Source organism: Meriones unguiculatus, chromosome 16, assembly GCF_030254825.1.
Source record: "Meriones unguiculatus strain TT.TT164.6M chromosome 16, Bangor_MerUng_6.1, whole genome shotgun sequence".
Taxonomy (NCBI): domain Eukaryota; kingdom Metazoa; phylum Chordata; class Mammalia; order Rodentia; family Muridae; genus Meriones; species Meriones unguiculatus.
Genome location: NC_083363.1, coordinates 40,134,692 through 40,160,867, shown reverse-complemented (window position 1 = coordinate 40,160,867; position 26,176 = coordinate 40,134,692). Strand labels below are relative to the sequence as shown.

General features: G+C 37.0%; 1 protein-coding gene across 1 annotated transcript in view; it reads right to left on the bottom strand.

The window, feature by feature from the left end:
- Positions 1-26,176, bottom strand: part of Cd2ap (CD2 associated protein) — a 66,393-nt gene that overhangs the window by 26,678 nt on the left and 13,539 nt on the right. Inside the window, exons 2-9 of the mRNA XM_021650413.2 lie at positions 24,184-24,344; positions 20,485-20,638; positions 15,298-15,398; positions 10,824-10,944; positions 6,233-6,420; positions 4,184-4,247; positions 3,730-3,824; positions 1,752-1,856 (exon numbers count right to left, since the gene is read on the bottom strand). Of these exons, the coding sequence (XP_021506088.1) occupies positions 1,752-1,856; positions 3,730-3,824; positions 4,184-4,247; positions 6,233-6,420; positions 10,824-10,944; positions 15,298-15,398; positions 20,485-20,638; positions 24,184-24,344 (989 nt within the window). The remainder of the gene's footprint in view (positions 1-1,751; positions 1,857-3,729; positions 3,825-4,183; positions 4,248-6,232; positions 6,421-10,823; positions 10,945-15,297; positions 15,399-20,484; positions 20,639-24,183; positions 24,345-26,176) is intronic.

Genomic DNA, 26,176 nt, shown 5'->3' with positions numbered 1-26,176 from the left:
AATGAAAGCATCAAACACCGTTTACTTGTATGTATGTCTGCTCTACCAGAGCCTCATGCCTGTACTTATAAACCTGGTGAAAAGCACATGGAGGGGGAGTTCACAGGCCCCAATGGAGAAACTACTACTGAGGTCTTCTACATGGGCATGACATAACACTGCCTTTTAAGTGTTTATATTTATACTCACAGTGCTGCTCTCTGCCTTCATAAAAGCAGTTTATGCTTTCATCAAGCTATAGATAATGCAGAGACTCAAGCAAGATAAAGTGCTGAGAAGAAACTACTTTTCAGCACTTAGTACTAAGTTGTCTACGTGTGTCATCTCTACCAAGGCTTGGAAACATCATACAAGTAGGTAGAGAAAGAAAGAATGTAAGAGACAAGACATGGGAAGGAGTGCTGTGAAGAGCTGTTTTTTGGATATGAGATGGATTACGTCCATGAACTCAAACCAGCAGTGGTTATTTACATAAGGCTGAGCCCATGGGCATTTCATCATGCATTGAAGAGAAATCAGAGGCCCCACCCTTCTCCCCACAAGGAGCTAGAGACAGTTAATGGATCCCAGGGACGAGGTGTCACTCCTCTTCGGTGGAGCCACTGGTAATCTGCCCTTGCTCAAGGCTCTAGTAAATAAACAGCCATTCACAATCAATTCTAATTAAATACAGTTGGTTACAAACAAAAATGAAAATAACAACATGAAAATAAAAGAGCTTGTTAAAAAGGAAAAGGGGTTGGTGACAGAGGATGTGACACAGAAGGCTAACAGAGGAAGGAGAATATAATAAAAGTATATTGAATGTACAAAACTGTGAAAGAGTAAGTTAAAGAAAAGCTTAAAGTACATAAGAGAAATTAAAAGACAAAAAGAAAACCATGAGACAGAACTAGCATTCGTTCTTAAGTCTGAAGAACTCTCACAGATACAGTTAAAGGCAAAGGCCTCCTTCCCCCCACCCCGATATGTAAGCATTCAATTTACTTTTAGACTTAATTTAGTGTCTTAAAAAGTTTCTAACATTTTTAATTAAGTTGCATCAAATTAAGAATAACTAATAAGAAATATAGTAAAAGCAGAAAAAAACAGTGCTCATTAAGAAAAGAAAAAAAGTAGACTGGAGGCTGAATCAAAACTGAATGCAGCGTAGCAAAGGAACTCAGACAGCCTAAGCTTCTATAAATTGCCAATAATTTACTTAATTAAAGACTACAAGGATTAGTGTGTTGTGCATAGCCTTGAGCGGAAGATGACAGCCTATTCTGCTGTGGACATCTAATTGCTTTGCCTTCTAATTTGTGAATTCAGGTAGCCTAGTATGCAGAGAATGTGTCAAGGAACCAAAGGGCAAAAGATTTAGTAGTGACCGACTCAGTCTCAGTGTTTTGTCTCTGGGAGTTAATATACTATTACATGCATAAGAAAGCAAGAACCCAGTTTCACAGTACCTTTAAATAAACTGACACTTTTCATTAACATTAAATAATTTCATTCAGAAAATTAAAAATTTATTCAACTTATCTAAAGCCAGTTTTTTTCTAAGTCAGAAAGGGCAACAAAGCTGGTTCTCAGTATATATAATTGATATCAAGAATAAAATATAATAATGTTTCATGGCAAACCAAATTTTACTTAAATGTACAATTTCTGAAACTACACAATTCATTCAGTAGCAATGAAAAATGCTATTTTTTGAAAAAAAATTGGCAAAAACAAAAGTATTATCATTAAAAAACAAACAGACTTACTGGAAAGTCTTTATCTAGTTCATTTATCAGAACAGCAAAGTTATCTGGAAACACTCCTTCTTTCCCGTTAAGTTCACCCTTCCACCAGCCTGCTTCTCCCGTCTCCTAAAACAAAACCCAAACAGTCACTAATGGAAGGTGCACATTTTACCTTTGTGGTGTGTGATGGGGTCCTTACCAGGTAGCACAGGCTGCCTTATACTTAGCATCCTCACGTTCCTACCTCTGCAGGCATGAGCTAGGAGTTATCATTAAATGAGGAGAAAGTATATACTGAGCTAGGAAAGTGATGAATCCCACTAAGCTTTAAAAGTCATGCGCTGGGGTGGGCAACCTAAACAAATAGTAAAGTTTTCCTAGAAAACAATATGCACCCCATACTACCTTTTTAATATGTGTGTGTCTATACCCTTAAATCCCAGAAGGCTAACACTCACAGACATCTGACTTTGAGGGCAGCCTGTCTAACGTGGCGAATTTATGCCAGTCAGAGTGAGACTCCACCAAAAACAAAAACAAACAAAGATAAAAAACAAACAACCAAAGAAACAAAAAACTGAGTTTAAGGGGCTAGAGAGGTAGCTCAGAGGTTAAGAACACTGCCTGTTCTTCCAAAGGTCCTGAGTTCAATTCCCAGCAACCACATGGTGGCTCACAAGCATTTATAAGAAGATCTGGTGCACTCTTCTGGTTCATAGGCACATGTGCACACAGAATGCTGTATAAATCTATAAAAAAAACAACAAAAAACCTGAGTTTAATGTTTTAAAATAAGTCAATTTTAAAATGTAATCTCATGGAAACAAGGGAAGCAAAGAAGAAAAAAAATAGATAAGGAGAATCAGAACATTTTATATGTATATACTAAAAATTTTCTTATCTAGCAGCTTCAGAAATTAGTACTCTTAATTACCACTTGCATAAAATACTATCAGTCTAAACTCTACAAATATTAAAAATTGCATACAGAGGTGACATTAAGTAAGTAGACTGTAGCTGCTTTATCTAACATGTGGGAGCTATGTGAGATACTGGATATATTAGTTTTATTATGTATTCAGAATACATATATTTAAAATGCACACAACAAAATATATTTCAAAAAAAAAAAACAAAACACATACACTGAACCAAATAGTAGGTTAACTTAAAACAGTAAGATGAACTTCAAAGCAAAATACACCACAAGGTTATAGTAAAAGTATTTATTACTCACTCAAATGTAGTTATTATTATAACATTCTTTTATATAGAATTTGTTCTAATTTAAACAGTAATTTCTTCCTTTAAAACAAGTGTACGAAGGCTGGAGGGACGGCTCAGCAAGTAGAGGTGGTTACCATCAAGCCTGATAACCTGAGTTCAAACCTAGGGACCCACAGTGTGGAAGGAGAGAACTCCACAGGTTGTCCTTGGACTTCCATCTACACGACACATGTACCGCCCCACCCCCAACATAAACAGATTCACCGTTTCCCACAGGAAGATGAGGCTAATGACCTCTTGAACAACCTAATGAACAACCTAATTCTAGGAGTTAATAAAGGAATAAAATAAGCAATGTGATCACAGATCATTTCTTTTCCAGATTTACTATTTTAAGTGTTTGAGTATTTTGCCTGCATGTGTGAATGAGCACATGCATTTCTAATGCCTGCAGAACTCAAAAGAGGGGGTCTGATCCCCTGGAACTAAGCCAACATGTTCGGGCTGGAAGCTGAACCCTGATCCTCTGTAAAAACAAGCACTCTTAACTGCTAAGCCATCTCTCTAGCACCCTGAAACTGGTTTTTAATATATCAATCATAAATAATACAAACAATAAACACTTTAAAACAAATCACTTTATGAGCTTGTATTTACATTCCAGATTCCCAGAACCCAAAAATAAGATAAAGCTCCAGCCCACCTGAAGGTAATACTCTATAGGTAATGCAAAAGAATGGTGATCCACTAAAAAAAAAAAAAAATACCTTACCTTACTTATCAAATGGATTATCTCCCCTTCTTTAAAACTAAGTTCATCTTCATTGGCTCCTTCATAGGCAAATAATGTTCTACAATATTCCTTAGCTGAAATAAAGAATACAAATATTGTGACTCATACAAATTGACTGATGCAACAGATACTTATTAAGCCTCTATGTAAAGTAATATACTCATTAAGCTATTAAAGATTAAATGTGTAATTTGAAAACTTATACTCAATGTTAGAAAAAATTTCATATCATTCAAATATTTTTCAGTGTCTGATATGGACTAGGCATGGATTTAACTTCAGAGAGATTCTAAAATGAACACAGCACAGAAGAATTCTCAACCTTGTGTGCTTTTATCCAGTAGGCCTTGAACTAGCACATGCAACAAGTTCTTCTAATGAGTTAGTAATATAAAAGCATATTTATATGATGGTGGGTTATTTTAGAACTTACCTTTAATCTTGCCATCAATGTCTGTCTTGGTTAGCTCCACATTCTGGGATCTAGATCCCAGTGGCTGCAGGATTAAGTGCGAGAAGAGAAAAAGAGAGCATCAACTAGCTTAGGTTAAAAATAAACATAATATGCTTTTTAAAAACATTTTACTTTCTGAGGAGTAAGGAGATGGCTCAGTTGTTAAGAGCACTTGTTGCTCTTCCAGAGAACCCAGCTTCAATTCCCATCACCACCAGCTCACCACCATGTGTAACCCCAGTTTCAGAGGATCCAACCCCTTTCTGCCCTCCAAGGCAGGTACTAGGCACACATGTATGCCTACATATAAAAGTAGGCAAAACACACACAGAGAGAGAAAACAAAAATAAGTAAGTTTAAGGAAAAAATTTTTAAGATTTTACTTTAATTTTAAAAGTATGTGAATTCAGTTGCCCATGAAGGCCAAAAGATGGTGTTGATACCAGGAGGTGGAGTTACGGGTGGTTTTAAGTAACCTGACATGGATATTAGGAGCCAGACTCTAGTCCTCCACAAGAGCAATATGTATTCTTAACTGCTGGGCTATGTCTCCAGCCCAATCTTAATGCTATTTAAACAAGTTTTCCTATACACTTGTCCAGCCCTCCCTAGTGGTCCTTACAGTCAAGCTAGTAACCTGACTTAAAACTCAACAACTAAAAAACTAATAATCTCAAAAGTTTGTCAAATAATAGCTACTAAAAATTACCTGGGACTGGAGTTAGAGAGGGTTTTGAGTCACCATGCAGATGCTCGAAACCTAACCCAGGTCTTCTAGAGAGCAGACACTGCTCTTAACCACTAAGCCATCCCTCCATTCCCAATAGGCACTAATTTTTAAAACTATCTAAAAATAATAAATATATTCTGGTATTCACATTATGATTTAATAAAAAAATTTCTAAAATAACCACTTTATAGTTACATAGTCCATATGTGCATACTGAAACTTAATCCTAATAACCTTCTGTATCAAGTAGAGATTATCATTCTTCCTTTTTACATTCAGAAGCAGCTAACCCATCAAAACAGTAATTTTAGTCCTGGAGCCCAAGTCTGAACCTACAAATATGTATTCTTAATGACTCTAAACCTTAAAATAAAAGAGATTTTATTTTTAAATTAATCCTACTTATCTACTATCTGAGAATTTCTTACATGTATACAATGTATTTTTTGAGAGCTTCATATACGAGTATTGCCTCAAAAAATTTAAAAAAAAAAGAAAGTTAAGTAATTCAATATTTTATTTCAAATTCACTTTAAAAAATCGCTCAATTTTTGGTATCTATTACATTAAAAAGAAAAATAACAAATATTTAGCTTTAAAGGGTGAAAAGAATTTATACTCACTTTTATAACTAAAAACCCTATGGCTACCACTAAAAAAAAGCCTATCCTGAATTTATCAATTAATAAGTACCCTGACTGTATGACACTGAAACCCAATTATTAATCATTACAAATTTCAGGAGAAGTTTCCCAAAAGTCTCATTCTTAAGTTCCCATTACCTCCAAAAGGGAATTAACAGACTTTCAAACTTTTACATCTTAAAAACTGCTTAGTGATGAGGGAAGTGATACCAGGAGGATCTTGAGGTCCTGGCTAGTCTGGGTTACAGGAATCCTCATCTCAATAAAGCATACAAACAAACAAAAATCCAACACCCTCACCCCAAAAATGCTAAATGAAATAGGACCAAAATTAAGTTCACTATAACAACCTGTGATGGTCAGTTTTATCAACTTAACACAAAACTAGAGTCACCTAAGAAGGTGAGCTTAACTGAGCAATTGCCTGCATCAGACAGGCCTGTGGGTCATGTCTGTGAATCATTTTCTGATTGCTGACTGATATGAAACCGACCAGCCCTGCTGGGAAAGCCAGTAAGCAGCTTTATGCCATATTTCCTGCCTGTATGCCTGCTTGGGTCCTGCCCTGGTTGGTGTGAGCCGAACAATGTCTTCCCTTCCTCCAAGTCAGTTTTGGTCAGAATACATTATAGTAATAGAGCCCAACTACCACACCTTTTCTGGTTTTTTCTCTTCGGCTTCACTACTGGATGTTCTTGTCTTGAGCTTCACAGAGCCTTCTTTAAAAATATCTCCAAATCCAATTCCTCGAATTTTCTTTGGCTGTGTGACTGATCCAGGAGCAGTTTCACTTCCATTCCCCGGAGACGGCAAAGGTGAGGTAGGGCCAGTCAAAGCTATTTCTAAATGAGTAATTTGTTTTTGAAGAATGACACCATAATTATAAAAATCTTTGCATCCCTTTTTACAATATCTATACCTTATAGTTTCTAATTAAAAGAGGAGGAGTGGAGGGGGAGAAAAAAGAGGAGAAGGAAGAAGAGGAGGTGGTGGTGGTCAGTAAGATAAATAACATGGCGCTCAACAATCCTAGAGCAGGATGGACTTTACAATGGCTTTTGTTGATGTGCTGAATACAACAGTGACTCTTCCAGGTATATTTAATCTACATGACTAAGAAGCTCAAGAAACTAACACAAGAGAGTCTTAGCAAGCTTAGATATGGTTTATCTCCTAAAGCTTCATGTGCTTCAAGTCTGGTCCCCGATACAAATAGAACTGAAAGGTGAAGGAACATTTAGGAGGTGGCAACCACTAAGAGATGAGTGATTCGTGACCACAAGGGGAAGGATTAACACTAGTGTTAGGATTTGCAGGAGTGGATTAGTTCAGCAAAGAGCTTTTGCTATTTAAAAAAAAAAAAAAAAAAAAAAAAGCTTCACAGTAGTTTTGTTTTGTTTTCCTGAAGGACCCTTTGGTATATATAACCATCCTAGATTTAGTATGTTGTACACACAATATCAGGTTCTATATTTCTTGTAACCTGTTTTGAGGCACTGACAGTATATTTACCAGCTTGGCAATCTTGGCCTTTCAATTTTCAGACCATTTCTATTTAACATAATTAGTGTGTTTACATTTGTTAACTTGCTACTTGTTTTTTCTTTACTCCTTTAGTTTTTATTCCTCTTCTCTTTTTCTCACCTTGGTTGTCCCACTACTTACTAGCCTTCCGTTTTAACAACTTTTAATATACCTCTGCCACCGCTCGGGTGTAGACTAACAGTTACTGAATATACGTATCTCACTATTTACCTAAAATCTGTTTCTTTCTTTCATTAAATGTTTACAGCAAACGTTACTTCACATTTTGTGCCTTCATGTCATGACAAGAAACAACTTTTTAAAATCCCAAATGTGATCCTTTGTTGAAAAATTAACAAGGAAGTCACGAATTTCACTGGGTGTTAAAAAGTAGTAATTCAGGAAGCACCTGATGAAAACATAATTAAAAGCAATTCAGTTTACCATTAACCTTACAATAGTCTAGAAGCTTCTAAAGATAGTCCCACACCTTCTTGTGTTTGTGTATATGCATGTGAAGGAGTAGAGGGATAGAGAGGAAGAGAGGAAGGGAAAGTACTTTGATTATCTTCACTTGAATATTCCCATATTCTCTAGCAGAACTCTAACCATCTCTACCAATTTAAACCTGTCTCCAACAGTATCTGCATTAACCCAAGGACTTCCTGGTAATCTCTGAACCCTCTTCCTCAGTCACCCTCCATATCTCATCATCACTAGGTCACAGTTCATAAAGCATCTATGTAGCTCGCCTATTCTACCCACGTCTCTCCATCACCACAGCATTCTTCTAGCACAGACAAATACTCTCTACCTAAATCACCAAAATAGTCTCATCTCCCACCCACTCTTCTTCAGTGGACTCCTCACACTGCTTGCAACCAAAATAACCCAAAAGTTAAAAAGTTAAAAGTTAAAGTTTAAAAATTTTTTTGATCATTATACTCCACTCCATGCCTTCTCTGTGATTTAGTGTTTTTAAAGTCTGAAGCCTGAGTTTCTCCATCATTAACACTTAACACTTTCAACTATATAATCCAAAAATTACTCTAAAATGAAGCCTTTCAAGATCTGAAAAACCTGTTTTTCTTCACTCTACTTCAAGTATGCTGAGGTACTGCCTATATAGTATCTTAATATATGACTTCTGCAAAAAGTTTTGCCCTTCTTACATACTTATCTAGAGTACTCTGAAGCTTCTTGTTAAAAATAATTTTCATGTCAAATTACTTTAACTTTGACTTATTTAATAAACAGCCTTTTACTCTGAATGCAGAAAAAGCTTCAAAGTTGGAAGGGGGGGGGTTGCTTTGTTATTAATCACCGAATTTCCAGAATATGGCACAGAATGTTGTTCAAGTGCTCAGAATAGTAAAAGTAAACAAACTACAGATTTTAAATTAATGAATAGTAGTATTTATATGTAGGATTTCCTTTCTGTCTTTGACTATTAGATTTCAGCTTTAATATGCCTTCACTGAAATGTAAATGGACTCTGCTATCACTGCTCTGAAATCTCAATCCAGACTGAGGGATATTAGAATCTAACAGGCAAACAGGGCTGCCATACTAAGAAATGCCTAGTACCTAATTCCTGTCCATGCCATCCACACATAAAACAGTATAGAAGAAACCAACAGAAGCCCAACTCTAATCTTTCTCCTCAGTGCATAATCAGGAGTTCCAATTACCTTTAAAGAATGATAAGAATGATACCAACACTCTCAAAAGTTAAAAGTTTCACTTTCTAAAGTGCTTGAAAAGTTGCATATATCCCAAAAAATAATATTTTTTTTCATTCATTGGGTTATTCCACAAAATAGATATTTGGCAGTGAACAAAAATTTATATACTCTAATAAGTAATTTAACCCCAGACACACACACACAAACACATTTATAAATAAGGAAAAGTAAATTCTGCTTGAAAAGAAAATCAAAGTGATAGTAATTAAAGCTAAGGGATTGGAGGCTTTTGCTTTTTTTATATACAGCAATTAGAAAAGGCATCAAAAATGAATTGATTAATAAGAGACTCCTAAATCAGACAAGAAGTCACCAGAATAATTCAAAGAGCCTTCCAAGCAAAAACAGTGAGGTCACAATATCCATGAAAATTCCATACCCAACTATTCTGCATCCAGATTAAACCAAGTGGAAATATGGCCAGGTATACGGTGGCTACATCTTTACTCACATTTTCTCTTATAAGTACAACAACTATTTACATGGTTTTAGGTATTGTGGTGGTCTGACTAGGAATGCCCCCCAAGACTCATGTGTTTGAAAGTGTGCCCATAAGGAGTGGCACTATTAGGAGGGATGGCTTTGATGGAGGTGTGTCGCTAGGGAATGTCACAGCTCCTTTTCCAGGACCATGTCTGCCTGGATGCCACCAGGCTTCCTACCATGACAATAATAGACTAACCCTCTAAAACTGTAAGCCAGCCTCAATTAAATGTTTTTCTTTATAACAGCTGCTATGGTCATGTTGTCTCTTTATAGCAATAAAAACCCTAACACAGGTAAGTAAAACTCGAAATTATTTAACATATACCATCAGATGTGCCTAAATTATATCCAAACTCTATGCCACTTTAGAAAGAAATTGTAGAATCCTCTGATATTTATATCTGTGGGGAACCATAAAACCTAAGTCCCCCAAACACTAAATGAACAACGGTGCACTGAATCCATTCAAGAAAAAAAAAAAAAAAGCGACTGGTCTACATTCTACAAAAGTCTAAATGCCCAGAAAAGAGGACAGAAGATAAAGGAACTGGCCTAAAGATAAGAAATACTATGTATACTCCTAAGACCAGAAGAAAATTTAAAAAAATCATTACAAAAACATAATAGGACAATTAAAGAAGTCTGTAGATGAACTATGTGTGAAACAATACTATCAATATAAAGTGTAAATATAACAATGTAACTATAAAACTACTCTTGTTCTCAAAAGATATACAGGATTTTTAAAGCACAAATATAAAGAATAACAGCACATGGTGCACTGTTAACAATGGGTAGATGTGGGCTCTTTTAAAGAAACATTTCTAGCACATGCCACAATCTCAGCATCTAGGAGGCTTAAGCAGGATGATAGCCAACCTGGACTATAGTAAGGCCCTGTCTCAGAAAAAAACATGCAGACAAACAAAATGCTTCAAAAGATGCACTTGGCTACAGAGAAAACAATTTGGCATATGAATACAGAAAATAAAAGTAAGATTACTATTCTATAATGTTTGTGCATGAAATACATTTTGTGTGTCCCATCTCTCTTTTTTTTTAAATAATTTATTTTTATTTTATGCGCATTGGTATTTTGCCTTCATGTAGGTCTGTGTAAAGGTGTCAGGTCTTAGAGTGACAATTTTGATCTGCCACGTGGGCGCTAGGAATTGAAACTGGGACCTTTCAAAGAATAGTCAGTACTCTTAAGCTGGTTGTTAAGGCATTTCTCCAGCCCCAAAATTGCTTTTCTAAATTTTCTCAATTATTACACCAGGCCATTTGCAAACTCAGCAATTCAAAGAGAAGAGATAAGCAATAGGGTGAAACAGAAATCAGGGGAAAAGAATACCTGACCAGGTATTTTTTTTTCCCTCTTAATCCCCACTACACTTTGCTTTTTAAAAATACTTTTTCTGAAACTAACTAAATACCCAATTCCAAAAGATAAAGTCATAGTCAAGTCTTTCCAAAGAATCTTCACTGACCTGATTCATCCTGACCGTCGTGAGCTTCACCATCATCTGTGAGCTCTAATTCTTTCACAAAGTTTGAGGGGAACAGTCCCAACTTATTGTTCAGGGTTCCACTCCACCAGCCTTCTTCTACCTGAAAAAGTTCACAGCTCAAAAGTAGTAAAATTCTTTTAAGTGAAATCTTCACTCTATAAAAAGATTGAGCTGTAAAAGTAAATGAGCAAATACTAAATGATGCAAAACAAGCATTTTAAAAGAAAGGAAACACACGGGGGAATATATTTTAAGTGGACAAAATCTAATGCTTCTGAATTAATCCTAGATCAGTCGTAATGGGATTACTTATATTGCTTGAATTTGCAATGTTTACAATGAGAACCTACAATCAGTTACAACATATGAAGAAAATACTTCCTATTAAAGAGACATCTAATACAGTAAAATGCATAACTGAGAAAGTACATAGCTCCTGACTGGAATGGCACGCACACGTTACTGAGCCTTGCTTTATTAATAGAGCATATTATTTAGTTAAAAATTTTTTGTTTGGGCAAAGTTTAGTACCTCAGCCTTGCTTTATAAATATATTATTTACTTAAGTTTTTTGTTTGGACAGTTTTATAGTGCACACTCAGGAGTTAAGAATGCAGAGAATCAGTTAAATTCCCAGCACCCATATCAGACAGCTCACAACCATCCAGTTCTTGGGGGTCAGACTGACACCTCTAGCCACCTCAGGCACCTGCATACACATGTACAAACCTGCACACAAACTCACAACCTATACAAAATTTTAAAGATTTTAAAATAATAAATGTAAAAACATTTATGAGGATATTATTTAAGTGTCATAAAATCTTATTTCCCACTTTTAGTTAAGGAGTGATACATAACCAAGTATGAAATCATTATTTTGGTTTTGTTTTATGAGTGTGTTAATTTCATGTGTATGGATATTGCCTGAATGTTTATTTGTCTGAAATGTATGCACCACATGCATTTCATGGCCCCAGATGCCATAACAGGGCATGAGATGCCCTGGAACTGGAGTCAGCATTTGAGTTGCCATGTGAATGCTGAGAACTGAACCGAGGTCCTCCAGAAAAGCAGACAGTGCTCTAACTGATGAGCCATCTCTTCAACCCTGAAATTTTCATCTAAAAAGCACCTCCCTCCAAAAAGAAATATTCTCATAAATCAAATTCTTTAACAAATCACTTACACTCACTAATAACAAGATTGCTCAATTTCCACAAATTAAAAAATATTCAGTAATTACTCTCTGATGTAGTTTCTGCTATGAATGCTAAGGGTTTTTTTTTTAGTGAGTAGTAGTAAAGTTTGTAGAGTATACTAATTGCTATCACCATTTACTAATCAGCATTACATGAGACATCACAGCTAGAAATATCTCATTTACATAAATCATTTTCAATGTTATCTACCTTATAACTGAAAGCAAACTTTTCTCTATATAAAATTTTCTCACTGTCCTGGAAATTACTAAGTAGGCCAGGCTGGTATTAAATTCACAGAGATCCACCTGTCTCAGCCTCCAGAATAAAGGCATGTGGCACCATGCCCAACCTGAAAACCAACTTTTGGTAAATAATTAATGGAACAGGCAGTCATTATGTGCAAGCCATGATGTTACTGCCAGGAAGAGTTTCAAATATTGCATGAGAAATTCCTTCCTTGCCTTTGCTAAAATAGCTAAGTTGGGAGACTATGAGACTTCAGTGATCCCAGCTCTTTAATAAAACAATCTAACTTAGAAAGCAATAAGCACATAGTTAGAATGCAATAGAACTGTCAGGCATAATGGCACACTTTTAATCCCAGGATTCAAGAGAAAGAGGCAGGCCAATCTTTGTGAGTTCTAAGCCAGCAAAAACTACATAATGATTACCTATCTCAAAAAACAAAAGTAAACTAATAATAATAATACAATGTAAAAATAAGTGCTAAAAAAAAGTGAGAATTAAGTCCAAGGAGCACAAGCTTCAAAGTATCAGAACCTTCTCTCCTAAAAGCAAATGACGAAAAAGCCCAATATTAAGTCTAAATAAGAATATTCTATATAAAAAGCATGTGGGAAAAAAAAGTCACATCAAAATAAATGATGGTTACGGACAATACAGCTGAAATACAAATAGCTAAAATACAATATATTTGGGATAGCAAAGTGAAGTAGCAAACATGAAGAGCTCAGAGGTTTTAGTACTTAAAGCAGACATGATGACTCATGTCTGACCATAGCACCAAATGGGATACTACATACAACATACTAAGACAGGAGAATTGCTTTGAGTATAAGGTCAGACTAAGCTAAATTTTGAGTTCCAGGACGTGGGCAGTAAAGCGAAACCCTGCCTCAAAGAAGGAAAAAGAGAAGGAAGAAAGAACTAAGATAAAGGATTGAAAATTTTAGGAGCCAAGTGTGCTAAGGGATTAAGTATGACAAAATGTAAGAGACACAAAGAAAGAACGTCAGTTTAGTATTTGAACTCCAAATACTAGCAACTAGTTAGAAGTTTTTAATTAAAGTGTTCTTGGGAAGAACAGTGCCACAGAACACTCATTCCCACAGAGCAATAGTGAACTGGGCATGCCTACAAGTGCAGCACTGAGGACTTTGAGACAGGATGACCGGCAGCTTAATGCCAGCCTGGACTATGAGTCCCTGTGTCTAGGAAACAAAAGACGCACGGTCTAGCCTGTTGGCACATGCCTAAAATCTCAGTGCTCGGGAGGTAAAAAGGAAGACTATGAGTTTGAGACCAGCCTGAGCTACACAGTCAATTCTGGCTCAAAAAAACAAGGGCCCACTACACACAGAACCCTGGGTTCAACTCCTCCATTAAGGGAAGGGAGGGCCTTTCAAGACAGAGACAAGTTTCCACATTCAAATTCAGGCCACTGCATTTTAGGCACATGTGAAGTTAGGTGAAGATGGCTTCAGTAAGTTATCACACACCACAAATACTGTCTTGACACCACTCCCACTGAGAACAGAAAATGTCTGTGTTCTACCTCTTCACTCCTGACAGCTTCTAAGTGGTTTGTGAGTAGCTATCATTTTCAAGGCTAGACTGTAAAAAGCACTTTATTGTTTACTGATATGGTTGTAAAACTGCCATGCAAATCAAAGTAAACACCCTCAACTCAATGTGTATTTCAGACTAAAGACTATTTACATTAACCTCACTGAATATCTGAAGCTTTTTGACTATTGCATCAACATGTTTCAGAATCTGGTCCATTTCAGATTTTAGATCTAGTATGCTCAGATTCTAAGATCAAATACCCAGATGCTCCCATTCAATTCCAAGCCAAACAAGAAGGATGAATAATAGCTGTCCAAGTGGTAGTTCTAGTCCTCAAGGCTATCAGACATTAGGTGTGAATAAAGGAGTTTTCTTAAGGAGGTTCTCATCGGCCCTACTTCTAACTCAGACATCACAGGACAAGCCAACCCTGCCATGCTTATCTATACACTTGAGCCACACAACCCACAAACATAATAACAGGTGTTTTTACCACTAATTTTAGGGTAGCTTAGGTATCACAACAGCAATGTGATTCAATCTCTACCTCTGAGAAATGAAAATAAATATTCCCTCTGTTAGACTGTTTAAAGGAAATAAATGTAAACACTATTCTAACATAGACTCAACAAATGCTAACTGGTGTTGCCATCAGAAAAGAGTAGGTCAGACCTGCCTTCTGTAAGTATCCTAGAAGTTAACACAGGCTTAGTGACAAGTGAGCAATTATGACATAAAGTCAATTACTGCTACAATATATTTTATGAAAGCAGTCTTTGAAAACAGCATCTTCAACTGCCTGGCAAAACTTTTAATATTCCTTCAATGAGAAAAGCAGATGTAAGAAATAAAAAAAAAAAAATTTTCATATCTCACTCTAAAATATAAACTGTGGAAAAAAGCATATTTGGTTAACATTTAAATACAGCAATTTAAACAAAAACTTTAAAACAATTCCTGCATTGCACTCATACCATTCAAAAAGATTTTTTTCTGTTATTGTTTTGTGCCAATAACAAATCTAAAATCAAAGATAAATCTCATGGTTGTTTGGAGCTATTTAAATAACATTTTCTTTTTTAGCGTTATTATAAGAGTGTGTGTACAGGATGGGGATATGGGTGTATGCATGCAATGTCTATGTAGAAGTCTCAGGACAACTTTGAAGTCAGTTCTGTCTCTCCACCTTTATATGGGTTCCAAGGATGACACTCAGGTAGCCAGGCTTGGGTAAACTATCCTCCCAGCAGAAAGTCACATTAGTTTTAAGCTTTAAAAATGTTTATTTTTATTCCTTAAGGCAAATGCATAAATAATGCATAGCAAAACAAGCAAAAGACTGTGACTTTCAATCTGATTGGACAAGGTTTTACCTACTGACAGAGCCCCTCCTAGAAGCACACCCTGGAGCTGCTTCACTGCACATGCACAGTGCTTACCTCTTCGCTGACATCGATGATGTCACCCACTGTCAACTGTAGCTCGTCCTCATTTTGGGGAAGGTAGTCAAAAAGAACTTTACACTGGCGCTTCCTTGTCTCTAGAGTAAATCATTTTAAAAAATAGATTAAGAAAGACCTTAAAAAAAAGTAACAGCTTTAGTCACATACCAATTATATTATAGAAGTATGAGAGGGGAAAAAAGCAAACAGCTAATCACAAGCAGCAGTGGGTGATTTTAAAAACTTCTCCCACAACATAATGTGTTCAGCCCCAGATAAAGTATAAGGCTTCTGGTAGTACAAAACAGGGAAACGCCTGATCCCTCCAATTACACAAAAGCAAAATATATAGAACCAAGACATTTTGTGATGATAAAACTATCGTAGTCAAACCCCTCCCAAGGTAATTTTCAGATTTCTTCTTGATCAAAGCCTAGGAACATTTAAAATGCACTGGTTTTAAGCAATTTTTGAAAGGAAGGCAAATGGCTAAAGAAAAGCACCCAGCACTGACTTGATCCCTCACACACACACACACACACACACACACACACACACACACACACGAGGGAGCAGGGACACAGGAAAGGAAGGAGGAAGCAGGCTGGCAACAGGTAACAGATGTACAGCTGCATGTTGAGATGACAAACTGGCATTCAACCACAGAAAAACAAAAGCCTTCTAAAGTCCACAGCTGCACAGCAAGAGAGAAAAATATCCCAACACTCATGTCCCTAGGTCCGCAATGTGTGACCTTTTCTGCTCTGCTGGGATAAAGGTGAAAGAGAATCAGAAAACTACCAGCACAGACAATGACATTCCTACCTACTTGGAAGTATCACAACCCTGGAAGCTTACATCCTAAAGAGAATCTGAAATCTACCCACTAGTCTGGCTTTAGACAAAAGATTTCATCTCCCAGTAATTCCCCAGGATGTTGGGGAATTCTTGACCACAGATGATTGTCTGAATCTGGACAGCCAAGTTTCGAGGAGTCAGACTTGACCTAGAGGAAAGACACTGATATAAATCCAGTAATAAAGCTATACTGTGAGAATCTGGAATAAGGAACACAGAGTAGAGTGCAAGGTTTTAGCCACAAAAATCAAATGATTAGGGAGGCCACCACCTGAGAAGAGGGTGTAATTATTTGCAAGCAGACAGCTCTCAGCTCCACACAGGAAGTTCCTGTCCCTAACAAGATGAAGAAAAGGAGCTCCAAGACTGTTTTCTCAACCGGCACAGGAGTGCTGGGGAAGTTTCAAGCCGTATCACTGCAACTTCTGCCATTGTACAGAGCCAGTATAAACACTGCCTCAGGAAACCCCCATTACCAGTAGACTACCTCTCCCATTGTAAGCAGGAGTTACCACAAGGGATGTATTCCACTAACAAAGCATGGACTGCTACAGGATCTCTTCTCCTGTGTCACCAGCAGAAGTGGGTCTCTCCAACTCTAACACTAAACATGTGGCTTTGCCCAACCTCAGCAATCAAACCCAAAGAAACTCTAAGGAACAGAAAGAGTAGCAACATTATATAACCAGATAGAAATAAACTCAATTCTGCATAACAAACTATCACCCCCCACCAAGACTTATCTTCACTGAAGTAGAGGAGCTACTCATTTTACCAGACATGCAAATCTCAGTAGAAACATACAAATCAAAAACATAAGACAATGTAACTTAGCATTCGAAAAATAAAAAACCAAATTTCTGCAACAACAGATTCAAAATGTATTAAACAAAATAAAATTCCTGATAGAGAATTAATATCAAAGAATTTGTTAAGTTTAATGATATCCAAAGAAATATAGATGGAATGGTGAAGCAAACTTTCAAAAAACAAGGCAACATATGAATGAGAAGTTCATCAAAGAAACAGATTTCGAAAAAGAAGAAATAGGAAGTCCAGGAAATGAAGACTCAGTAAATCAAACAGAATTCATTTATAAACCACATCAGCAGACTTAAGTAAGCAAGAGAAAAAAATATCAGAGCTTGAAGATCTAATTTTTAGAGTAATACATTTGGGTAAAAAAAAAAAGTATAAAAAATAAGAATGAAAAGAACATGATTTGGAGGATATCATTAAAATATCAAATGAGTTAGGCATGGTGGCACATGCCTATAATCCCAGCACTCCAGGAGACAAAGGCAGGCAGATCTCTGGAAGTTCCAGGCCATCCTGGCCTACAAAGCAAGTCCAGGGCAGCCAAGTCTACACAGAAAAACCCTGCCGTCAAACCCCTGCAAATTAAAAACCCGAGAAAACAGAAACAAACAAACAAAATGAAACATGCACGTCACCAACATACTTGATGTTTTAAAAAGGGTAAGGGCAAGGCAGACCAAGTAAAAGAGCAAAAAGTTTCCCTAATTTGGGGAAAGGCATACATAACCAGGAACAGAATTGATACATAACCCCCAACAGCCAGAACTGATACTCTCTAAAATGCGTTGTATACAACCTGTCAAAAGGATAACACAAGAAAGACTTAAAACCCACAAGAGAAAAATGGCAGGTCACATTTAAGGACAATCCTATTGGACTAATAACGGTAGATTTATTAACGGACACCCTGAGGCCAGACAGGTATGTGGTAGGTATGGTGCATGACCACAGAATCAAGTTCAAAGTTAGACCAAAATACTTAAGATCCTGTCCAAAATTAAAAACAAACAAACAAACAATAAATACCCAAGGGCATCTAATGAAATAGGTTGATATAATACAATTTCCACACCCCACTATCATCAATGCATAGATCATCTGGTCACAAATAACAAGAGAAAAATAGAAGCATATAGATTTGCTCAAGATAGGACTAGAAAAAAAATGGATTAGACTCTTATCTCAACATTTTCACTCTCAATGTAGGCTGTTAAGGGCTTTGGGCAGTAGATATAAATTCCCTACTCTTTCCCATACTAGGCCGATTTAATCTCTTGCCTTCTTCTTTGAAAGTGATGCTGAGGGCCAGCAAGATGGCTCAGCACGTAAAGATACTTGCCATCAAGCCTGAAAACCAGAGTTTGATCCCCGAAAATGGCATAGTGGAAGGAAGGAACCAACTCTTCTGTACTCTACACATGTAAGTGAGCAAATGTAATAAAAATTTTGAAAGTGATTTTGGACAGTCCGCCTCTTAAGTTAAAAAGATCAAGTTGGCTTCTTCTTTAAAAATCAAGTTGAGCTAGATCTCCAGATAGATGTTTCCATTTCCCTTTTTAGACAAGCACTGCCTTCCTGTAAGTCAGTGTATGTTAGCTAAGGGAAGAGGACAGAACTGGAGAGGGAGTGCAGAGCTGCTTTTCTCCTACTCCACACTAGATATTGGGGCAGACCAAAGGGTAGCTATGCTATTTTTACTTTCCTGGCAAAGCACTATTTAAATATCTTTCTTATTGGTTCTATATTCTTTAAACATTAGGAAAACATTGTAAGTCCCTGTTTTTCACTGCTCAGCTACAATATTTTCTGTAGAACTTCTAATATTTTAAGATTTAATATAATAATGCACATTTCTAACAAGCTCCAATATAGCATTTTTCTGCTAGGCTGAGAAAACAGATCTTTAATATATGAGCATTTCACTAACTATAAGCATCTGAGTTCTCAATTTAAGCTTGGTGGCAAGTAACTTTACCCACCAAGCTGCCTTGCCAACCACAATTTTCATATACTCACTGTCAATTTTATTTCATGCTTCCCAAATCCCAACTGACTGCCCCTGAACTTACCATCCTGCTGCCTCAGTCTCTTCTTCCCCTCATAGTTGGAATTGTAAACACAAACCTGTATCATTATGTATGATCATCTCCCAATAAAACTTATTTAAAATTCTAAGGTAGTCTTCACCCCTCATCATGGAAATTTCTTTGCAACAAAAAGAGACCATTACAGAAAACCACAACCAAGCAAAAGGATGAGTAGTGAAGCCCAGTCCCAATGGGTTCATGTTAAAATACTCCAGAACCAATGGCTCAGGAAATATTGCAGAATAGAAGGCAAAAAGATTTTAAGAGCCAAAGGATCAGAAATTTGCTGTGAGACTGTGTCTCTTAGTAATATCAGAACCTATACCCATTAAGTCTCACCAATATGACCACCTAAACATGAGGTGTACAAGGACGGTGCCAATAAGCATGCCAAACTGAACAGGGAAAAGCCCCTGAGGCCTCAACCCCACACAAATAACTACAGGCAAGTAAGTAATGACAGGGACAGGAGAGGTGGTCATCCCCAGGGAGGAGCATACAAACTGGTTGTCTAGTACCAAGCAGTCAGCCCTGAAAACATACATACAAGTAGCATTATGTGAACTCCACAGGTTATGTTTAGAATGTGTACATATCCTAAAATAAACAATAATAAAATATACAAAAATAAACAAACACATAAAAATAAAAAAATAAACAAACATATACATGCATGGAGTAATAATTAAGGAAAAAAGAGGGCCATGAATTTGAAACAATCAGGGAGGAGTATATAGGAGGATTTGAAGGGAAAAAAAGGAAAGGGAGAAATGCTGCAACTTGTAAACTACAATCTCAAAACTAAACATAAACTATGTAGGGTTGGGGAGATAATTCAGTGAGTAATAGCGCTGCTGCTCAAGCCTGGCACCCTGGGCTCAATCCCTGCAGCCCATATAAAACTGGGAGAGAACCAATGTCACAGTGTTATCCTCTGACCTCTGCATTCAACACCAATACCCAGAATTAATACTTTTTTATATAAAGTATGGTGCTCTTTCCGTGTCAATTTTTTTTCCTAACTATTTACAGATAAAGAACTTGCCAGAGCAGGAAAATCACATCTGTGGCCAAATATAAGCTACAAAGCAAGATCCTTTTTCAAAAGAAAAGGAAAAAAGAACAAACCATTAGACATTTCAGACTAGCAAATACCTCAACATCTTAATAAGTACTATTAAATGCAATCAATGTGTTAACCACTGAGAGGCAATAAGATACAAACGTTAAGATCTTCATTTATAATCCTATATATGGCTACCAGCCATATGCTGGATTATCAGGGTTAGTGACTCAACATAACTAAGCATAAAAACTGACTAACAGAGTTATGTAGTTGGCTGTAATCGTTCTGAATTCATGAGCAGTCATATATATCCTATTTTGACATAACTAAGTAGGAAAGCAACTGTTTACATACTCTTCTTAATAGGTTTGGTTTGTGGATGGGGCTGAATTCCTCCAGCTGGAAGTCCATAAGTGCTGATTCGCTGTACAAGACTCGCTACATTTCCATGTCTTTCCCGTTTGATGGGCAAATTTTCATCCTTGGGTTCTGTCTCTCGTTTAATTTCCTATAAAGGAGAAAATTGGTTAAAAAAAAAAGAAAATTAAGTGTATTTTATTCAAGTTACATTCTTAAATGCATTTCTGCATTTCTTTCTTTTTTTTTAATGTAGCTTAGACTAACCTGGACTTAGCATGCAGCCAACCTAGCCTAGAATATGCAGTAATCCTCTTACCTAATCCATCTTTTTTACATGAATTCAAGGATCAAATTCAGGTTATCAAGCTTCTGCAAAAACCACTTTTAATCACCAAGCCATTTCACTAGCCTGGTCTGACCACTTGAGGGAAGACTGTAGATATTAGATATTAACAGGTTTAGCTGTCACTGAGGATGGACCACTCCCTCATAATCAGCAGCCTATAAAACCAAGAACTCAAACTGCAGTACTCTAATTACTAGTCATATGAATGGGATCTGAAACATCAGTGGCCCTTGGTGAAAATATGAACATTCTGAACTGTACAAAGATAATTAATAGATAACTAAAACTTAAAACTAAGTACTGAGATTATTATCTCAGTGAAGGCTATTTAGTAACAAATAAGACACACCATCATCCTCTCTTTTGTCAATCCACTTCGATACTCAGAAGGTGGATCTCTGTGAGTTCAAGACCAGCCTGATCTACACAGTGAGTTTCAGGTCAGCCAGAGCTACAAAGTGGGACCTGGTCTCAAATACAAAAAAAGTCAATAGAGCCAGGCATCATGGCATCCCTTTATGTCCTAGAAATAGAAGTAGACAGAAGCAGAGAAATCTGTGATTTCAAGACCAGCCAGGGTTACATAGTAAAACCCCATTTCGGGGGGGGGGGGGGGGAGGAATGTCCAAATGGGGCCTGTCAATTGTCGATCAATTGAACAAGAAAATACTCTTCAGGAAAACTGTCTGCTACAAAAACCAGAAGTGGTATATATAAAGCAGCCAAGCACAGTGGTATATGCCTTTAATCCAGCACTCAGGATGCAGAGGCACATGGATCTCTGTGAGTTTGAGGCCAGCATGATTCACAGAGTCTAGGACAGCCAGGGCTACACAAAGAAACCCTATCTCGAAAACAAACAAACAAACAACAAAAACAAAACAACAAAAAAAGAAATGGTATAAAGCCTGCCTAAAATATAGAGGGGTAGATGGTCTCTTTGGCCACTATCCATACTTTCTCCTTGAAAGTGTACATTGCTGCAATGGTTTCTTGAATCACTGTCCACGCTTACCCCTTCCTTGTATGCTATATCCTCTAACATATTCTGTGCATCTTTCACACACACACACACACACACACACAAAATAGGCAATAGGGGTGGAAACACAGGAAGAAAAAAAGAAAATATTTGCAAAGATGTATCTGATGAACAACTACTACTTAAAATAAAGAAATCTTTAAAGCTGGTCAACGGTAACAACAACAAAAAAAAAGTGAAAATTTAAAACGCATGAAAAGTATAAATCAACATCTCACTAAAGAAGAGATATAAGTGGTAAATATGCATATGAAAAGATGTTCAATGCATACCTTTAAAGAATTATAAATTATATACTGAGATGTTTCAACACACTATCAGAATGGCCAAAATACAAAGCACTGACAAAACCATGAATGAGTAAAGGATGTAAAGCAACAGGAAGTTACATTCATTGCTAGTGGAAACCCAAACAGTACCACTACTTTCAAATAATTTTAACAGTGTCTTAGCAAACAAACATTTGTTACTATACAACTCAAGAACTGTACTACTTACGTCTTTAGCCAAGTAAATTGAGCACAGGGAGACTGTTTCAAAGTATGAAAACAACTAAGATATCCGTTAGGCCAGGCATACTGGCTCATATGCAGCCCTAGCACTTCATGGACTGAGACAGGCAAATTGCTATGAGTTTAAGATCAACCTAGGCTATCTAGTGGAGATCTGTGATTAAAAAGTGGGTTCCCTAGTAAGGGGAACAGGGACTATTTCTGACATGAACTCCATGGCTGGCTCTTTGACCTCCCCCCTTCCACCCAAGGGAGGAGCAGTCCTGCTAGGCCACAGAGGAGGACTTTGCAGCTGGTCCTGAAGATACCTGAAAACACAGGATCACATGAAAGGGGAGGAGGTCCCCCCCATCAGTGGACTTGGAAAGGGGCAGGGAGGAGATGAGGGAGGGAGGGTGGGATGGGGAGAGAATGAGGGAGTAGGACACAGCTGGGATACAAAGTTAGTAAAATGTTACTCAAAAAATAAATAAATAAATAAATAAATAACAAAACAAAAATCAAAGCAAAAAGTGGGGTGGGCTGAAGAAATGAGATGACTCATTGATTAGGAGCATTGGCTGCACATGCAGAGGACCTGGGTTCTATTCTCAGCATCCACATGGCAGCTCACAACCATCTCTAACTCCAGTTCCAGGGGATCTACACATCTTCTGTCTTCTATGAGTACCAGGATTAAAAGTGCACACCACCACACCTGGCAGATTTATTTGTTGTTGTTGTGTGAGATAATTCATTTTTTTTAAATAGTAATTTTTAAAAACTGATCTTTTCTCAAAAATTCATCTACAGCTTTTCTCAATTAATTGATTGAGAAGGAATAAAATGTAGTTAGATTAAGTACAGTTATTTCACCTTCTCTAAAATCAATTAACAGAACTGTTTATATTTGGAGATGAAACTATAACTAAAATAAATCCAAATTATTCAAAAAACAAATACTAACTAAGCATGCATTCTGTGAAAGCATTCTACAAAATACTACGGTGCAAGTTGGAAAAAAAAAATGACACACTCTAGCCTTCCCAAGGGTCATAATCACTAAAACATATAAAAGCCAAAACTATTATCAATGATACATAAATACGTAGTGTTCTTTTTTCTTCTGTAAACATTTATAATTTTCTATTATCTGTAATAAACTTAAGTATCTTGAACACTATCCCTTAAACTAACAGATGTATAGCAGTCGCTAATCTCTTTAACTCAAAAAATATGGTCTAATACATTCTCAGGATGGTAGGAAAAGCAACAAGAGCTGGGCATGGTGGTATTACCCTTTAACCCCAGCACTCTGGAGGAAGAGACAAGGAAAATATCTGTGAGTACAAGGCTAGCCTCGTGCATATCAAGTTTCAGGGCAGTCGGAACTATATAGACAGACCTTGTCTCAAAAGAAGAATAAAAACAAAGGTAGGGAAGAAAGCTGGGTAGGGGAGGGAGGATGGAAAGAAAAGCAATAAAATACAATGGAAGCCTTGTGGGGCAATTATAACACACCAGCTCCAAAGGTGACCCAAATGAAAACTATTATCTATGGTTTAAAAAAAGTAAAGACAGGCAGGTAAATAATGCATGTAAGCATAAACAAGCACAAACGCACACCTACATCCACACAGCATTATTGTACAGCAGGCTACCTATCAATAATAAAATCTGTTATATATGGACCTGTATTTTTCTGAATGTAAAAAAGTTCCAAAGTATTTTCATTTTAAACAAACATATTTATTTATTGACATAATATTTAATTCTGTGAAACAAAAGCAAGAAATTAAACTGAAAATACTTACCTTAACAAAATTGTCAGGGAACATCCCTCTTCTCCCATTTAGTTCTCCTTCTAGCCATCCTTCTTCCTGTAGTTTTTTCACATTTCTGATGATTTCCCCAACTCGGATAGTTAATTCATCATCATGTACAGCATCATAGTCATACTCCACAATATAGTCAACTAAAAAAGGAGAAAATAAGTGTCTAAAATCTAATTCACAAAATTACTATAAACCCTATTAACAAGCTTTCAGCTACAGAATCTGAGTAGCAGCAACTAACACCACAGAGATATAAGGCTTGTCTCTATGGTTTTAAATATCACATCAGCAAAGACCGTGATCATCTAAATATAGAACACAGTACATGGGTTAAGTGAGATCCTCGAAAGAAATATAGTTCACATTCATCACATATTGCATTCTTATAGTTCAGCTTTGTGTGAAATGGTCCCCAACACCTCCCAAATAAAAACATCCTTGTATTCCCATCTTTATAAAATTCCTTCTTGAGTGTGCCCTATGACCAACTTGCAACCAACAGAATATAATGAAGCTGATAGGCTATGTGGAATAAAATAACACGGTAATGGCCATGTTGCTTCTTACTTATTGGCTCTGAAGACACAAACCACGATGCTAATATGCTGGCTAGGGTGGGCCACAAGCAAGATGTGGAGGGAAACCTTTTGGCTACGGTTCTCACTAAAATAAAGCAAAGGACCTGAATGATAGCAACAATCACATGAGTTTGGAAATAACCCATCCACAGAAGAACCCCTGGTAAGAACCCAAGCTGATGAACTTCTTCCCTGCAGCCTCAAGGAGGACCCAACCAACTCAGGGGCCAGGCTCTAAAACCTCAGAAACAGGTAACTATGTAACATTTCCAAAATTCTTTTCTACCTCTGTGGTAAGAAGAGGATACACGCAGAAGCACGAGTGTCTTTTCGGATGGCTCCTCTGGGACAGGAGAGCATGTGATTGTGAGCTGCTGGATATCAGTACTGGGAACCAAACTCATTTGCTCTCCTGAGACAATGTTTTGAAACTATTAACCTGTGTCAAAAACCTTAGAGAACAATGGCATACTGAAAAAAACGACTGCATTCTCTACAGGATTTCTGATCACGGACAGAGTACAGGTACATTTTATAAAGTTCAGTTTTTAAGAGCAGAACAGATTCTCTACACAAGATGGCAGCCTAGCTGGCTATATACCCCATTATCTTTTCTTCACCTACAATGATAAGAAAAAAAACAAAATCTTTTCAACCAAAATAAACAAATAAAGCAAAAAAAGTGCACTTTAAATCAACAACCACCACATCCCTCCCATTTCTCACACAGTCTTAATTTTGTTCAGATATTCTGAAACCGTGTACTTTTACAACTCAAGCTTCTCCAGGTTAGATCCTGACTAGTCGAGATCGTACTTCTCAAGCACTAAGCACAACCAAGTCATCTGGAAAATCTTGTTTAAAGACAAACTGATTAGAGCTGAAATACCCAAAGCTGATGCTAAGAGGCAAAAGCGTAAAGATAATTCACTCATAATCATTCTAATTCCTCCTAATCACACTCAGGATTCTGATTTCCCTTCTCTTCTGACTTTAAAAGCAAAACCACAAGGCTAAGAGTACAGCTCAGCTATAGCGCCTGGTTATTATGCAGGAGGTTGTAGTTCAAACCCAAACATACATATCCTCAAAACACAAGGACTAGGCATGGTGATACATGCCTATAAATCTACCTCTCAGGACACTGAGGCAAGAGGAGCATGACCTTGAGGCCAGCCTGGACTATATAGTGAAATCTCATCTAAAATAAATGCAACAAGAACTGACACCCAAAACTGCTCCAGACTACTAAGATAAGGAAAACCAGAAGCAAGACAAGAATCTGAGTAGTTTATCAGGCTGCCTAACCAAGCCCACCTAGATTGGTTACATGAGGTCATTTTTTAATTTAGCTTGATATGAGTCTCAGACAGGATTTCTGCTAGAGCTAAAGA